Source organism: Glycine max, chromosome 11 (assembly GCF_000004515.6).
Source record: "Glycine max cultivar Williams 82 chromosome 11, Glycine_max_v4.0, whole genome shotgun sequence".
Lineage (NCBI taxonomy): Eukaryota > Viridiplantae > Streptophyta > Magnoliopsida > Fabales > Fabaceae > Glycine > Glycine max.
In genome coordinates this window covers 33,745,164-33,764,330 of record NC_038247.2, presented here as the reverse complement: position 1 = coordinate 33,764,330, position 19,167 = coordinate 33,745,164, and the positions used below count along the sequence as shown (strand labels likewise).

At 35.3% G+C, this 19,167-nt stretch overlaps 1 protein-coding gene across 1 annotated transcript; it reads left to right on the top strand.

Annotated features, from left to right (window-relative positions):
• Nucleotides 1-1,544: 1,544 nt before the first annotated feature.
• On the top strand, nt 1,545-3,269 carry LOC102669621 (uncharacterized). Its single transcript, XM_006591690.1, has one exon. The coding sequence runs from the start codon at nt 1,545-1,547 to the stop codon at nt 3,267-3,269; it is 1,725 nt and encodes a 574-aa protein (XP_006591753.1).
• The last annotated feature ends 15,898 nt before the right edge of the window (nt 3,270-19,167 follow it).

The following is a 19,167-nucleotide window of genomic DNA, read 5'->3' as shown; positions in this document are numbered from 1 at the left end:
CACGAATCTGGTATTTGCGGGATAGAGGATCAAGGAAGGCCTGAGAAGGGAAAATTCGATTATGCGGCTTCAACAAGTGTTGGCAATAGAAGGACTGGAACAGGTGGTGCTAAGAAAAAGGAGAGAGATGCTGATGTACCATTATTTCCTCCTATTTCTTAACCCTTTTTACACCATTTTAAGTACTGATTAGTCTTAATTGTCAAATTAATTAGATAATTTTATTATTTGGGCCCATTCAGCTAATTTGATGTTTTTAATCTAATTTCAGGAATTAATGAAGCATTGGGCTTGAATCCAGAATTGAGCTTGGGCTCGAATCCAAAATTGGGCTTGGACTTGAAGAGGGCAGACTATTTTATTCTACAAAATTAGATCTTATCTTATCTTACCTAGATATTATATAGATTTGATCTCATCTAGATATTATTTCATCTAGATCTTATTTTATCTTATCTTGTCTTATCTAGATTTTATTTTATTTTATTTATGGACTTGGATTTAAAACAGAATTGTAAGCTTTGGGGCTGGAAAACTATATAACAGCACCAAGGCTCTCTCCCTCTCTACCTCTCTTCTCTCTCCCTTATTTTCATTTTTTTTTAGTTTTAGGTTTTTCTTTGACACATTTTTTCGTTTTGCAATTCCAGTAGCAATAAAATTCCGTTCTTCAATTTATAAGTTCATTATCTATTGATTAATGGAAGGCTAAGTCCCCAGCGTTGCTTTCTCTTGAGGATCAAGCGCAGTTCTCTTTGAGGTTCTATTATTACTGTTAAATTTTGTTCAGTTTTTCCTCTTCACTAATTACTCTGAATTTGTTGCTATTAATTCATGCATGCTTAGTGCTTGATTAATTGTCTCTGCGCTTAATTTACGTTCATGCTTAATGATCGTTTATGAGTAATTGGTGTATGTGTTGCTTAATCACATAATGAATGTCTTATGTTAAATTTCGCTTAGTAATTTAATTTAGGGTTAGATTAAGTGGTTAAACTGATAAAGGATAAATTCTCGCAACCTAGGATAAGAGACTTGCTTGTGAATAAAGGGGAAGCAACGTACTTTAATTCTGATGTTTTTCTAATTCAATTTTACTCGCTATTTAATCTACAAAAGCAAACAACCCCCCCCCCCCTCAATTTGTTACTATTTCCTACTATCTGTTATGAACATTTGGTTGATCATTGCTCGTTGGGAAACGACCTAGGATCACTTCCTAATTACTACATTTTAATGTTTATTTGATTCGGGTACGGCCTCGATCAGATGTCCATGCCATAATCACAGCTCCCACATGGCCAAGTTTCCAACAAACCCCTCACAACCCCACGTACCAATATCCCTTGCACCAATACAATTACTCAGCCAATATTGGGTCTCCTCCCTATCTGACCCCTATCCAACCAAGAATGCCCACCTAACCACAAATACCTCCCTAACATCACCCACAAAATCCATTCCCCGCACAGCCCCGACCAAGTGGAAATCCCAATCCCAATATAAACACCAACCCAAGAAGGAACTTCCTAGAAAGAAAACCCATGGAGTTCACCCTAATACCAATGCCATATGCCGATCTGCTACCATCTTTGCTCATCAACCGAATGGTTATGGTGAGCCCGGGAAAGGTATATCAACCCCCCTTTCCCCGATGGTGCAATCCCAATGCCACTTGCACCTATCATGGTGGTGTCCTGGGGCACTCTATCGAGCAGTGTGTAGCCCTCAAGCACAAGGTACAAAGCTTGATTGATGCTGGATGGCTAACATTTCAAGAGGATAGGCCGAATGTGATGACTAATCCACTTGCCAATCATGGGGAATCGGCAGTGAACCCAGTGGAAGAATGGAAGTCTCGAGGGCTGAAGCAGATAGAGGATGTATCAGCTTTCCAATGGTTCATATTGGAAGCATTGCGTGAAGCCGGTATAATTAACCTTGATGGAGGCAAAGGAGATTCTTGCTTAATGCATCCAGGGGAATCGCACGACGTGGAGACATGTCTAATAGCCGAGGAGCTGCTACAAGGAATGATGAGCAGGGGCCAAATTGAAATCTGTAATGTGAAGAAAGGGGAAGGAGATGTATGTATGCAATCAGGTGACAAAAACACGAGTAAGCCCAAGCCTTTGGTGACCCATTTCACCAGTGACGTCACCACTCAGAGGCCCCAAGGCTTCCAGCCCTGTACAGTAAAGACGCATGCACCCTTCCCTTATAAGAGTGATAAGGCAGTGTCATGGAAATATGTCGTACAAAGGCCCGATAGAAGGAATGGCGCGTCTGTCATACGTGTTAAGAATGACCCGCCGTCTGCTAAAATTACAAATATTTCTGGTACGAGTGGCATGACTCATAGTGGATGGATTTTCGCTGCTCTTGAGCTACCGGTAAGGTCAAAAGACAAGAGGAAGGTGAAGGCAAATATAGGCGAGAGAGACAAGACGGGATCGACCGCAAATGACAAGGCCCCTATTGGAAAAATCATAGAGGAAGGGGATGACTTCAGCAAGAAAGAGATATTAGCTAAGGAGGCGACTAAATTCCTAAGAATCATTCAACAGAGTGAGTTCAAGGTGATTGAGCAATTGAACAAAACTCCAGCTAGGATCTCTTTATTGGGGCTGCTCATGAACTCTGAGCCTCATCGGGCGTTGTTGGTCAAAATTTTGAATGAAGCCCATGTAGTGCAAGACGTATCAGTGGAGAGCTTCGGGGGCATAGTCAACAACATCACTGCCAACAATTGCCTTACTTTTGCCGACGAGGAGATACCAGTCAAGGGCAGGGGACACAACAAAGCATTGCACATGTCCATCAAATGCTTGGACCACATAGTGGCCAAAGTGCTCATTGACAATAGCTCTTCCCTCAATGTCATGCCCAAAACTACGTTGGATAAGCTGCCATTTGATGCATCACACATAAGGCCGAGCTCTATGGTGTTAAGGGCTTTCGATCGTAGCCGGTGTGACATAAGAGGAGAGATTGATCTATCGATTCAAATTGGGTCGCACACATGCCAGATAACTTTCCAGGTAATGGATATAAACCCCGCCTACAGTTGCCTGCTAGGTCAGCCTTGGATCCATTCTGTTGGGGTGGTCCCGTCAATGCTTCACCAGAAATTGGAGTTTGTGGTGAAAGGACAGCTGGTTATAGTGTCTGGGGAAAAAGATATACTAGTGAGTTGTCCATGCTCTACACCCTATGTGGAAGCTGCAAAAGAGTCATTAGAAGCATCTTTTCAAGCACTAGAAATGTGAACAATGCTTATGTGGAGGCTACTCCGATGCAACCGCGTCTATCAGGTGCTCCTTGATGGTGGCCCGAGTTATATTGAGGGATGGGTATGAGCCCGAAATAGGTTTAGGCCGGAATGGTGATGGCATGGCAAGCTTGGTGAGGTTCTTTGAAAACCCTGGAAGGTTCAGTCTGGGTTATGAGCCTACGCATGCCGACAAGAGAAAGGTCTCCTTAGAAAGGAAAGAAAGAAGCCTAGCCCATTTGCAAGGGCGGGGACCACAGATGGAGAGGGTCCATATCTGTCACATTAGCAAAAGCTTTGTCAGTGCAGGGTGGATGCTAAGAATCAAATTACTGTGCTAGATGAAGAAACCGACCAAGAACAGCCAAGTTGGGTGCAGCCATGCTCCCCGGGTTTCAAATTGAAGAACTGGCGAAACGTGGAGCGACCCAAGATTTTGATGTCAAACACAATGTAATCTAGTAGTTTGAACCCTATTGTTGGGCCTAGGCTTTAGGGCCTACTTCTTTTGTTAGGTATACCTCTTTCTTTAATGTTCCCGTAATTATAAATACACAACCCTTTTCATTTTGATATGTTCCCTCTTGCACTTTCGTCTATTTCATTCTTCTGCATATTTATTTTTGTTGAGATTAAATGATTTGGCGCAGATCCAATAATAAGTCCTATGAAACTAGTGATACCGAGGACCTGGATGTTGATTTTGAGTAACTAATAGATCAAGCTGAGAAGGGAGAAGATGAGGATTGGGGGCTTCCCCCAGATTTGAAGAGAATGGTGGAGCAAGAAGAAAGGGAGGTGAAGCCACACCGAGAGGAGACAGAGGTTGTGAACCTAGGCATTGGTGGAGAGAGGAAATAGGTCAAAGTCGACACTTGTATATCTGTAAATGTCCAAGAGGAGTTAGTGGCCCTGTTGAAAGACTACCAAGATATCTTCACTTGGTCTTACTAGGATATGCCTGGTTTAAGCTTGGATATCATGCAACACAGGCTACCTCTGAACCCAGAGTGCTCCACGGTAAAGCAAAAATTGAAGGGAATGAAGCCCGAGATGTCCCTAAAGAAAAAGGAGGAAGTGAAGAAGCAATTCGACACCGGTTTCTTGGTTGTTGCTCGGTACCCAGAATGGGTCACCAATATCATGTCGGTCCCTAAAAATGATTGAAAGGTACGAATGTGTGTAGACTATCGGGACCTGAACCAAGCCAGTCCAAAGGATAACTTTCCTTTACCGCACATCGACGTCCTAGTAGATAACACGACTAGCTTTGCCCTATTCTCTTTCATGGATGCGTTTTCAGGTTACAATCAGATAAAGATGGCACCGAAGGATATGGAAAAGATAACATTCATCACTCTATAGGGAACCTTTTGCTACAAGGTGATGTCATTTGGGCTGAAGAACGTTGGGGCAACGTACCAGCGAGCCATGGTGGCGTTATTCCATGACATGATGCATAAAGAAATCGAGGTCTACGTAGATGACATGATCACCAAATCAAGGACGGAGGAGGAACACCTAGTCAATTTGTGGAACATGTTCGGGCGACTGCGTAAATACAGGTTAAGGCTGAATCCCACAAAGTGTACGTACATGGTAAAATCTAGAAAGTTGCTTGGCTTTGTTGTTAGCCAGAAAGGGATAGAGGTGGATTTAGACAAGGTAAAAGCAATCCTTGAAATGCCCAAACCACATACCGAGATGCAGGTCCGAGGTTTCTTGGGAAGGTTGAACTACATAGCGAGATTCATATCACAGTTAACCACCACTTGCAAGCCTCTTTTCAAATTATTGCGTAAGAATCAGTCCATCCAATGGGACGATGATTGTCAAGTGGCATTTGAAAGGATTAAAGGGTGTTTGATGAATCCCCCTGTGCTTGTACCGCTGGTACCCATATGACCTCTTATCCTATACATGACTGTATTAGATGAGTCAATGGGGTGTGTGTTGGATCCTTGTTGTTTCAATCTAATTTACCTTCCATTTTTTGGTCTTATGCTTTAATTCACTCTGTTGTGCTTATTAATTGCATATATACTCCTTTTCTTGGTAACAAAACACCCTATGAAATACTCTATGGAACCCTTTATGATATTACTTTGTTAAGAGTGTTTGGTTGTCTATGCTTCACTAGTACTATAATTGCCAACAAAAAGAAGCTTAATCCAAGAGCTGCTACTTCTGTTTTTCTGGGATTTAAGCCAAACACAAAAGGATATGTCACTCTTAACCTTAAGACCAGAGCCATTTCTGTCTCTAGAAATGTCATTTTTTATGAAGATTACTTTCCTTTCACTGTCCAAAATAAACCTGATCCCATTATAGTCTTACTTGTGTCACCCTCTTCTCTTAATATTGACCAGTTTGGTGATTTTCCCTGGAATCACCAACTGATCATCATATTACCGAACCTACTACCATTGTTTCTGATCTTGATACTTCACAAAGAGACACTCAAACACTTAGAAGATCAATGAGACAAATACAAAGGCCAAGCAAGTATAAAGACTTTCACATCACATATCCATCATCAAATATTGTCAATCTCTCTACAATGTCATTGAGAATGTCCAAAGCATATTTCCTCTTACAGAGATTGATGCTAGCAGGAGTTCTAGCTACTTCAAAGCCTAGAAAAAACTTCAAATCACCTAGATCCTTTATTTTGAAAGCATTGTCTAACAATTGTGTATAATAAATAAGCAATTTTAGCTAGAACACCTTTTTTTTTTTGTAAACTAAATTAAAAATGATTTTTATTGAAAAATAAATAGAGTTTTGAAAAAATGATGAATTTTTTGTAATTAAATAAATAAGGAGAAATAAATTTATGAATCAAAATAATTATTTGAAGAAAAATAAAAGAAAAAAGATATTTTATTTATTCATTTTATAGGAAATAAAATAGAGTTCATGTTTATAAAATAATAAAAATAAAGAAAAATAAAATAAATAATAGGCTCAAAGTACCAAAGCTATAAATAGAGACATATTATATCAGTTTTCAGACTGAAGATACTTCTCTACGTTTTGTCTTCCTCTCAAATTAGTTTTCCCTTCTCCTTCTTCCAAAATCCTCTCTTTTTTACCGTATATACCCAAACATGTCTTGGTAAAATGACGATCTCGGACTCCTCAACCGATAGATCATCGTGAAATTTAAACACGAGATTTGAAACTTATATTTTCCCACACCCGCCGTTGGAACTTTTGAGATAATGTCTATCCTAGAAGAAATGTTCCTCACACTAAGTTTTTTCTTTTCCCGCATACAACCAAACCTATCCCAGTAAAACTATGATCTCAGACTCGTTAACCGTTGGATCGTCATGAAATTTGCACACTAGATTTGAAATTCACTTCCACGCATCTTCACCGTTGGGATTTCCGAAATACTTTATAAGGAGGGATAAATAAGCATCGCATGCAGACAATGGAATGAAGGCTTCAATCTCTTCTCCTTCTCTCTAACGCTTGAAAATCCTAGCAAAGAAACTAGAGAAAAAACTTGAGAAATTTCAGGAAACCACTAGAGATGTCGTTATCACTGTCAGAATACACACGTGAACCCACTTAGAGGTAAGGGATGAGTTTATCGCAATTAGGGGTTAGAATGAACATGTGTAGGGATCTTTAAAGGATTAAATTGGGGTTTATTTTAGGATGTTTATTGAATTATAATTTTCCTTTACGATTATAAATACAATAATGTTGTGTTTGACGCACCAATTGATGTCTTGATGCGAATTGATTGATAAAATTGAGTGCTCTTGATGTTTTCTTGTTTTTGACCTATAATTTGGATTAATTGATTTTAATATGATTGTGTGAAATTGTTTGAGGGGTTTTACTCCCCATGTTGTGAGAAGCATTTTTGTATAAATTGTAATATTGAGATTATGAAACGGTGATTCAAATTGCGAGTAAGTGACAAATTGAACATGTGGTGAATGTTGAGATACATGTGTATTGAGATGTTGTATGTATTAAGTTATGAGCTATGAACTGCTCAATCACACAATTGTAAGACCCTTTAAGAGTGACGAGTTTTTGCGCGACGAGTATTGTGATAAGATCCACAGTGAGAACCCGACAAGTTGAATCACTTTGAAGCGCGACGAGTTAAAATGATTTTGCAAACAATTGAGTAATTGTATGTATTGCATAGTTTATATGTAAAGTGTATATGATTCATGAGGTGTGATAACATGCTACTTTGGGATTATAACATTATGATTGAGACCGAGTGTATGTGATAAATTGAGTATATATTGACTTGTAATATATGTATGCATTGGGTTGTGAGCTATGAATTGTATAATCACACGACTATAAGACCCTTTGAGGGTGACGAGCTAATGCATGATGAGTATTATGATAGGAACCACTATAGGAACCCGACGAGTTTAATCATAGATAAAGTTGTGCATTTTGTACAATTCATAGATAGAGTTTGTGTGCTAAAATGTTTTATAGGTTGGACCTGAATCAGGAGGAAGAGGCCCTGACGGACTCTTTGGAGTCTAGGCCTTGAGGGTAAATACACTCGGTTTGAGTGCTTCTTTAAGTCGGTACCAATCTCACATGGTTGGAACATTCTCACAAAACAGCGTGACCCTGACTGGTCTCCCTATGATTTTACCTAGTGAGAGAGACCTGACTTACCATTGTGTGGTTTGTCTTATCATATACTCTTGGGCGCCCGATGAGGTTTTTTACTGACATGGTACCACATTGCATATAGGATTGAGTCTTAGTATATTTGTTGCATAACACTTGTGTATTGATTGATATTGATTGGTTGAGTGATATTGTGTTTGACCCTTGAGTACGTGAATGATGTGAAAATAAATGGGGCGTGTTGTGTTGAGGTGTGGTGTTACGCGACAGGTGGTGAAATAACATGAAATATGTTTAGGTAAGTTTTATTTCATTCATATGATATGTATATTTATGTTGTCTCATTTCTCTCTATTATTTAGGAATGTGATAACTCATTCCCCGTGTGTTGTTTGTGTTTGGATCCTGTTATGATCTCGAACTTTGTATTCGTGGGAGCAAATGACTAGGTGGATTACTTTAAGGAACTTTGTGTTGAAGAATGTCGAAACATATTGCTCTGATAGGATGTGATATTGGGGCATGAATTTTTGTTTAATTACATGATGTTTTGAGCCAAAAATGTTTCTGACAAGTTTTATTTGATAATAGTGAAGTGAATGTGAATCTTTTATCACGTGAACTCTTTTATGTTCATTGAATAAAATATCATTTTACGTAATTCCATGTTTTCATGTATTTTATTATATAAATATGTATATCAAGGTAGAGGGTGTCACAGACACTAGCATGCTTGGTTCTAAACCAGTGTCTACTCCCTCTGATTATACCACTAGGCTCCATCATCTTTCGGGTTCCTCTCTTTCGACTGTGGATGCTTCATCTTATAGGAGATTAATTGGTAGAGTGATTTATCTGACTAACACAAGACCAAATATCACTTATGTTGTGCAACATTTAAGTCAATTTGTTGTTGAACCTACCTCAACTCGTAAAAAAGTTGCTTTCATGATTTTTTGATATACCAAAGGGTCTCTAGGTGCAGGGATTTTTCTTTATATAGACAGTAACATTCATCTAAAAGGTTTTAGTGATTTATATTGGGCTGGTTGTATTGATATAAGAAGATCTATTACTGGTTATGAAATATATCTTGGTAATTCTTTGATTTCTTGGAAATCGATGAAACAGGCTACGTATCTAGAAGCTCCTCAGAAGCTGAGTATAGAGCATTAACTAGTACCACTTGTGAGCTACAATGACTTACTTTCCTGCTTGAAGAGTTCAAAATAGGTTTTCATCAACCTATTATTTTGTATTGTGATAATTGATATGCTCTTCACATAGCTGCAAATCCAATTTTACATTAGAGAACAAAGCACATTGAGATTGATTGTCATCTAGTTCGGGAGAAGATGCAAAAAGGAATTGTGAAATTGTTGCCTGTTACCTCTGCTAATCAGCTTGCAGACATATATACCAAGGCTTTGCTGCCTTGTGCTTTTCAATTTTTGTATTTCAAGCTAGGAATGTCCACTATTCATTTCTAGCTTGAGGAGGGATATTAGCATAGATGTCATTTTGATCATGGTTAATTCAGGTTGATCACATTGTAACTAGAGTTAACTTAGTTTGTTTAGTTAGTTAAAAGTTAGTTACAAGTTAGTTACTCTTGTAACCAACTATATAAACTGTAATAGTCAACACTTTTGTAAGCTAATTCTCATTCTATGCTAATTAGATTTCTTCCATTTTCTTTTTCTCTTTAACTTTCTCTGCAAGTTTTCTTTTCATCCATGGCAGAGATGGATTTTGTGACAATTTGAGGAGATTCTCAATTAGTATCTCAGGTTCACTCGGGAATCTCTGTAACAATCTCCTTAGACGCCATTTCAATTGAAGAACACAACAAAACACGGAAACAATGATAAGGGAATTGAGAGGACACTTTGATATTTTATATATAACGGCAAGTAGAAGTAGCAGCCCTCTAAATCTATATTATCAATCAAACAAGTTAGACACTTATTACTAACAACGACTTCAGTTATGTAAGAATCACATATTACAGCACTACATGGTATTTCATCTATTATAAGACATGTTACTATAAAGTATAAACTTTAAAAAGTAGTTAGGACACTGAAACGCAATCTTAAAAAATAAATAAAATACCATTTTAGTTTTTAGTTTTTTACAATTGTTATAGTAATTTTATAACAGAATGGTATACATTTAAAGAACATATTATAAATGATAACAATTTACTCTAGTGAAAATAATCTAACTCCATAGTAGTATTTAATTTCTTCCAAAATTTCATTACTCTATATACTTTTAATTTCCATGGTCTGGCATATTTATCAGCTGGTTTTACAATGCTGTCAAGTCGATCAGAATGATAATTATACAACAGGCATTAATTTATTTATAGTATGACAGTAGTTGTTCCTCTTGTAAAGTTTCTTTGAAGTATCTCTTCATGGTTATGAATATTTTTTACATTGTTGCTAAATGCTTTCACAAGTTAAACATTTATAATGTGTTTTGATGGGACAATTTAACAGGGAAATTTATTTTTTTAAAAGAATTTAAAATAATTCGTGATAAAATAGTTTGTTTGAATAGAATATTTGAAAGAGGATTTAATTTTTGGTATTTTTATAAATAATTGATTGACTAAAACAGTGGAATTTTAAATTCTCTCAAAAAATATAAAATTTGAAATTCTTTTTTCGGAGATGTTCACTCTAACTCACGTTCTTGCTCGCGACTCTTTATCGCTCAACACTCACAACTACGAGTGACCAAAGTTTTTACGACCGATATCGACATAAGTTATTTTTCACTGACATTGGCCGAGGTTTTTTCGGTCATAAATTTTTTGTATAATGTCAACCAAAGCTATTTTTTACCGATATCGACTAAGATTTTTTTTAGATGATGTTGGTTAGGGTTATTTTCTCACTGACATCAGTCATGAGAAATTTTAGCCAACATCGGCCAATGATTATTTTGGTCATTGTCATCCAGATAATTTTAGTTGATATTGACCAATGATTTTTTTCTATTGACATCGGTCATAACTAATTTTTTAGTAGACATCTGTTAGGATTTTTCAGTCGACGTCAACTAGGTTTTTCCAGCCAACATCAGCCAAAACTATTTTTTAGCCAATATCAGCTAGGATTATTTTTTTAGCCGATGTTAGTTAGGGTGTTTTGACTGATGTCAACTAGATTTTCTTAGTCGATGTCGGTTAGGATTTTTTTTACCGACATCGACTAGGGTTATCTGGCTGACATCAGCCAAAGTTATTTCTTAACCACATTAGCTAGGATTTTTGATTGATGTTGGCTAAGGTTTTTTCTGCTAACACCAGCTAGGTATTTTTGACCAACATTGGGCATGACTATTTTTAGTCAACATCGACTATGTTCTTACAGTCGACATCCACTAGAGTTTTTTCGGTCGACATTGGTCAAAGCTATTTTTTAGCCAACATCAACCAAGGCTATTTTATAGCCGATGTTGGGTAGGTTTTTTGTCTGACATTGGTTAGGGCTATTTTTTAGCCAACTTTAACTAAGGATTTTTCGGCCAACGTTGACCAATGATTTTTTCAGCCGACATCGAATAGGTTCTATTAGTCGGCATCGACCAAGCTATTTTTTAGCCGATATTGGGTAGATTTTTTTGTCAACGCCTGCTAGGATTTTTTAGGCCGACGTTGGCTAAAAATAGCCTTGGTCAATGTCCTTCGAAAATACCCTAGCTGGTGTCAGCCAAACAAACCCTAGTCGACGTTGGTAAAAAAATCTAGCCAACATCGCCTGAAAAATAGACTCAACCAACGTTATCCAAAAAATAGTCCCGGTTGACGTCAGCTGACAAATATTCCAAAAATATTTTGACAAAAAAGCCCTATTTGATGTCGACCGAAAAATAGTCTTGGTTGATGTCGGTTTAAAAACATCACTGGTTGTGGTCAAATAAAAAAAAACCCTATTTTGTATTTATAAATTATTAAAAATTGAAAATATTTTTTAATTAATATTTCAAATTTAGATTGTGTTTATTTTCTATAAATTTAATATTAAAATTTCATCTATTTAAAATATAAAATTGAAATTTTGCATATGAAGGAAATTGAATTGCCCTATCCAAACAAAGAATTTAAAATGGAAAAAATTTGAATTAATTTATCCAAACAAAGCATTTGAAAAATGAAGGAAATTAAAATCAAACCAATTCAAATTCTAGACATTTTAAATTCCTTGAAATTTAGAAATTTCTGATCCAACAAAAGGTTAGGGGTGGTAAGTGACATTTCTTTATTCAACTGTTATGTACAGCCATGCATAAATTGGATTCAACAAATTTAAGCCCCTCATCAGCAAAACAACAAATTCTGGTATAGCATTTTTCATTCTCAATTTTCAGTTTAAATCATATATCTCTGTAATGTATTGTAGAGATTTTTTTTTTCTATTTTGAAAGTAGTGCGTAGCAATATGGTCAAGTTGAACAACTGTTTTAGTTGTGTCATCTCGTCCTCACCATCTCTGTTTTTTTTTTCTTTTGGTGAGGGGTTGTGGAAGTTGAGAGATTTTTTATTTAAAATATATAAAACTATTTCTTTCAGACTTTTTCATCTATTTAGTATATTTTTTAGATTCCTTCATTTCATTTTTTTTTTATATTTTGTCACAATTCAGATTTTGGCTAGACAACAAGCCCAAAGAGAGGAAGAGCTAGCAGTCACAGCGCCATATTTTAGCTCTTCAAGTATGTCTTTGATTTTTTAGAATATCTATCTCATTTCCCCAATTGAGTCATCTCCCTTTCTTTTGTAATACTATATAATAAAATGTTGCTATTTTAGGAAGAAATTGAGGAGCTTGAACGTGAGAATCGCTCCACAGCCAACAGGTTTATACATGTTAAAATTTTGTAATTGTATTTCCATCTGAAAAAATGTCACAAGTGGCTCTACAAGGTCAATGATTGTTTCTTTAATTCAAGGACTAATTTTCTAGGTTTATTTAAAACTGAAATTTCTAATGTGATTTTACATTTCGATATAGATTCCCTTAACAAAGGAAAAAGTTAAGACTTTGTTGTTTTTTTCTTGTGCTAACCTAGGCTCATGAATTTCAAATATTCTAACTCTAGGAGGCAATGTTAAAGGATGAGCTTCACAATATGGAAAGATCAAAGAAAAGGGAAGGTGTTCATATGACATATTTGAAAAATGTGTATCTTAAAGCTGCTTGAGACTGGTATGAATTTCAAAAACAAAATGAAGAGATTCTTTTCTTTTTTTCAATCTCCTTATATTTATTAACTAGATTAAGAAGCTTATTAATGTAAATATTTTCTTTGACAGGTGAAGTTGAGGTATTGCTACCAGTTATTGGAATGCTGCTTCAGTTTGGTCCATAAATTTCAATTTTGGCATCGTCTACTTTGCATCCTTAAGACTTAATGAGGGAGGGATGAACTTGTGCAAATAGCCCACTCTATACGATGTTATTAGATCTCAAAAAATAAAATTAAGTGTTTTAATTTCATTAGAAATCACTTTGAAGTAATTTTGACTTCCAGAAAAAGATTTTGAAGCTAGTTGTAATTGACTAGATTTGCTGTTCAGATTATATTAATCTTTTATAAAATTTTGAATTTCAGAGTGTGTATTTTAATGCTTGAGCAGATAATGCTTGTTGATGTAGATAGAGTAAGAGTTGTAATTTAAAAATTAGCATTGACAAAGGGCATATCTAATTAAAATTTTATTTATCTATCGTTCAAGAAAGTGTTAATTATGACAATAATTCTATTATTATTATTATTATTATTATTATTATTATTATTATTATTATTATTATTATTATAAAAGGACAACATTCTTAATGTCGGTTGGCTCTTGTAGAAGATGGGGATGCTGGTTTAATTTCATGTATAAAATAAATAAAAAAATTAACTTTTAAACACCATCTTAGAAATCCTCAAAGAAAAATTAAATTTATTTCTAAGACGATTTTTGACTTTGACCGTCGTAAAAAAGATTATTTCTATTTTTTTAAAAAAATTATTAATTCAAAAATTATTTTTTTTATAACCTTCTTACAAAATAATAATTTCTAAGATGGTTTTACTATTAAACCGTCTTATATACAAGTAGTTTTTTTCCTAAGACGATTTACGTCAAAAACCATCATAAATTTATAACTATATGAAAGTCAGAGACCGTCGTCAAAAGTATTCATCTTTTACAACATAGTTTATAAAGACGATTAAAAACCTTCTGTGAAAAGTCATTATAATTGATGTTGTATCCCATTTTTTTTATAATGAGTTCTTTATTAGTTTTTAAATTGGTCCACACATCCTAGGCACTTAACATGACTCATTTCTTATTTCTATTTTTTGTATTAACCAACAAAGCACTGACAAATTGCATATTGCTTTAGAATAACTTGTTTCAATTTTGAAGAATAGTAATACAGCCTAATGCTTAAAGCATAGGCACATTTTTTCCAGGGAAGCGAATTAAGTTGCAGATGGAATGGTCAAGCATGCATTGGAGACACAAGCTTAGCTACTTAGTATTAAGTTTATGAAAAATCATATTAATATATATATATATATATATATATATATATATATATATATATATATATTATCAAAATCATTTTTATTAAATTTTATCAAAATTAAACATCAACAACAAGATAATCAATTAATTTATATTTTAATATATTTTGAAATGTTTATATTACGTTAATTTTAATCTATATGAATGAGATAATAAATAATTTTAAATTGATATTAAATTTTATATATATGATCTATATAAGAGAAACTTTCAGTCAGACTGTAAATTTTAAGAAAATATTATTCTAAAATGTAAAAATTGAATTAGGTGTAATAAGTCCTTCCCAAGAAAGTCATAATTACAAATATGAAAAAAGAACATAGATATTAGGATCTCCAAAGAAATTAAGCCATTCAGCGGGGTAAAGACTTTATCGTCACACAACATCCACTATTGGGCAAATTTACTGTATGGGGTTAGTTTTAAAAACTATTTACGAAAGAGGGTCTATTTTAAAAGTTTTTACGAGGGGGGTCTGTTTCTCCATGGAAGCCGCTAGATGAACTGGCGACATAGCTGTTCCTCCATTGCAGATGGCAAGAACGATGCTGAGCTGGAGGGTGCCGCCACTGAAGATGGCGAGATGCATCCACGTTGGTGCCGCCACTGAAGATGGTAAGATGTATCCACGTTAGATCCGCCAATGCAGTTGGCGAGAAGCGCTGAGCTGGAGGGTCATGCCTATCCCATTGGCGAGACAGCTTCAGTGTTTAGGGTTCCAGTGTTTCAGGCTAGGGTTCAGTGTTGCAGTGTTTAGGCTTGCAGGGTTTGCATGTGAACGTTTGAACGTTGCTTTTTGAACGTTGAACATTCACTTTTTCTGCTATAAAAAAAAACTCCATGAACAAAGTTAACTTACATTTCAAAGTTAGAAAGCTTCTTCTCCTCCAAATTTCTAAGCTTCTCCTCCAGTGTGCTACCCTTTCCTTTGTTCTTCAATTTTCGTGTGTGCTTTTTCTCCACCATAATCCCTGGTAAGTATTTTTTGAAGTGTCTAATATTTATGTATTCTGTTTTTAATATTATAAAAAGATTAGATTAGTTAGTATTAATAGGTATTTCAAGATTAGGTTAGTCAGTTTTAAAATATACTCTATTGTTAATTTTTATGTATTATTAGGTACTTGAAGGTTAGGTTAATTAGCATGAAAATATTATTTAGTTAGTTAGTATGAAAATATTATTTGGTTGTTGTATATAACCTGATATATTATATGTGTTATATATGTATGATATTTTAGTTAGACATACGTAGTATTAGTTTTAGTTAGGCACATGTAATATTAGTTTTTGTAATATTAGACACAAGTTAATATTAGTTTTAGGTATATATATCTAAAATTTAGGCACACGTAAATTTTCAGCTTTTGTAATATTAGGCTAAATAATTTTGAGCTTTTGTAATAATAAGAGGGTAAATAATTTTGAGTTTTAAATAAATGAGTTGATAAGTTATATTATTTGATTTAGTTATTTTTAGTTTGAATTTTTTTAATATATATATATATATATATATATATATATATATATATATATGATAGGGTAGTTTACGTTAGGTAGGTTTTATTTTTATTTTGTAGGTTAATACTTTTTTGTTTTACGAAATTTACGTTATTAAATATATATTATGAGATATTATATGTGTTATATATGTATGATATTTTAGTTAGACATATTAGCGATCATGTACACGTAATATTAGGTTTTGTAATAATATTAGACTAAACAATTTTGTGTGTGTGTGTGTGTGTGCGTGCGTGCGTGCGTGGGTGTGTGTGTGTGTGTGTGTGTGTGTGTGTGTGTGTGTGCGTGCGTGCGTGCGTGCGTGCGTGCGTGCGCGCGTGGGTGTGTGTGTGTGTGTGTGTGTGTGTGCGCGCGTGCGTGCGTGCGCGCGTGCGTGCGCGCGTGCGTGCGTGCGCGCGTGCGTGCGTGCGCGCGTGCGTGCGTGTGTGTGTGTGTGTTATGAAATGATAATATTTTGTTATTTATTTAAATTTGTATAATATATATTTTATAACGTTTTTATAAATGTGTGTAGTTTAATTTATATTATCTAGAAATAATGTATAAATTGATTTTTAAATTTATTGTATTATATTTTATTTTGCAGTAGTAATGGCATCTTCATCGTCATGTCCATCACATATTAAAATTAAGTCTGGCCCCATCGATGGTGATGTATTATGGATGCAACCTAAGCATATTTTAGAACATGTTTGGAATAGGGAAGAAGATCAGAAATTACATATCAGACGAGATGTCCTCACGTATCAAGGGGAAGAAGAAATTCCATAGCAAATTTTTCTTTTTCTTCGACAATTTGGTTTTTACTGGATTATGAAGATGGGATACTTAAAAATAAATGTCTCATTAATTAGTGTTCTGATAGAAAGATGGAGGTCAGAAACACATACGTTTCACATGAGATGCGGAAAGTGTACTATTACTCTTCAAGACGTCTCTATATTGTTAGGTATGTGTGTGGATGGTTTACCATTAATCGGTCCAACAAATTTTGATTAGGCTGATTTATGTGAGAAATTATTGGGAGTCAGACCACAAAAAGGTGAAATTAAAGGTAGTGTGGTTAAATTAAGTTGGCTGCCTCAAAATTTTGTACAAATAAATAACGACGACGACGAAGAACAAATACGAAGGTTTGCCCATGCATGCATAGATAGTTAAAAAAAAAACAAAGGTAGAGAAAAGAAAATAACTAACGTTTCTAACTAACGATCAACACCAATGTCACTCAATCTCGATTGATCCACTCCATTTATTTCAACTTCTAAATGTAATTTTATTTCATTAGAAGTACACATTCAAAAATAAGTAACTGACGATTTCATTGAAGACCACAAAGTAAATACATTGAACAAAACCTAAAGCAATACAAGTCACTCATCTAACATACATAAATCAATTAAATGAATTACTCCCACGGTCAGATTGCATTGGACATCGACGCCTATTGTGCCCTTCTGCTCCACATCTACTACATTTTTGTCGGTGGTCAGATGGTTCGACCCAATCCATCTCATTCCTTATCCTTGTTGATTTTGGCCGACCTTTCGCACAAATTGTAGTTGGGTCAGGGATTAGTCTCCATGCCTCATCAGAAGGAGGAATTGCCGCTTCATTCCCAAGAGGCCACCACTGTGCGGAGTATGCTTTTAATATGTGCTCATTGGTGTAAACAACATCTATATATTGGTAGTAGTTCATGCTCACGTAACCACAAGCTGCAATAATATGTGAACATGGATAGTGAAGCGCAGAATACCTTCCGCATTGACAATAATGGTCATTCAAGTTAACTGCCCACTTTTGTCCGCCACGTTGCGTTATAGGATTGAAGGTCTTCTCTACTTCAAACCTTGTCGAGTAGATATCATACACGCGAACGATGTGCGAACAAGCTTGTTCTTGATTTTTCCTAAGTTTTGTAACAAGCTTAGAACAATAAACTTGGCCTTCTCTTAATTGTCTTTGGGCTTGGCGACCACGATCAACAAAGTACTTTTGGCACCTACTATATGTTGACTTGACCAACGTTGTTATTGGAATGTTGCAACAATCTTTCAACACCTTATTCACAAATTCTGATAGGTTGGTTGTCATGTGACCATATCTTCGTCCAGATGTATCGTAAGCCATGCTCCATTTTTCCTTTGAAATGCGATCAATCCATCTTCCTATGGCTGGACTCAATTGACGAAATTTTTCTAAGTTTTGATCAAACACATGCTTGCAAGGAGTGTACGCTGCATCAAATTTGTTATCATCAAAAGTTGTACATAGATATGAAACTCAAATTAAATTAATGTATAAAATAAACCTTACCCAATTTCTTGAACATCTCTTTTTGTTTCGCGTTGTTGAATTTGCTATTGAAATTGCTGGCTATGTGTCGGACGCAGTACACATGATAACCGTGGGGAGGTTGCCAACCAAGTGCTTCGTTAGCGACAACAGACTTTATACTCGCGTGACGATCAGATATTAGACAAATTTCATTCTTATTTGTGACGTGTTCACGCAAGTGGGTCAAAAACCATGACCATGTTGTTAGCGTCTCGCCTTCGACCACGGCGAATGCTAGAGGAAGAACACCACCATTTCCATCTTGCGATGTGGTCATTAACAGGGTCCCACGGTATTTGTCGTATAAATGTGTGTCGTCAACTTGTATGATTGGCTTACAGTACTTAAAAGGCTCTTTGCATTGACCAAATGTCCAGAATACTCTATGAAACTGACGATGTTTGCGACTCACCCTATTACCAAAAATAAAATCGTCATGCAGTATTTGAAAGTAAGAGCCAGGAGAATGATTTTGTATGTGTGTTAGCCATGACGAGAGTTTCGCATACGACTCTTTCCAATCGCCATATTCAATTGCAATCGCCTTTTGTTTGGCCATCCATGTTTTCTATATGAAACCTTATAGGAAAATTCACTATTTATCCTTTATTGAATCAATGAAATTTTTATTGATGGATCTTCTCTGATCATGCCTGTAATTCAAATAATAAAATAAAATTACAAATTAAAATAACAAATAACACAAAAGTAGGATAGTATGAACATAAAAAACATACCTACTACGCAAGTCGCAATTAAATTTGAATCAAGCTTCTCATGGTCTTGTGTCATAGTCATATTTAGACAT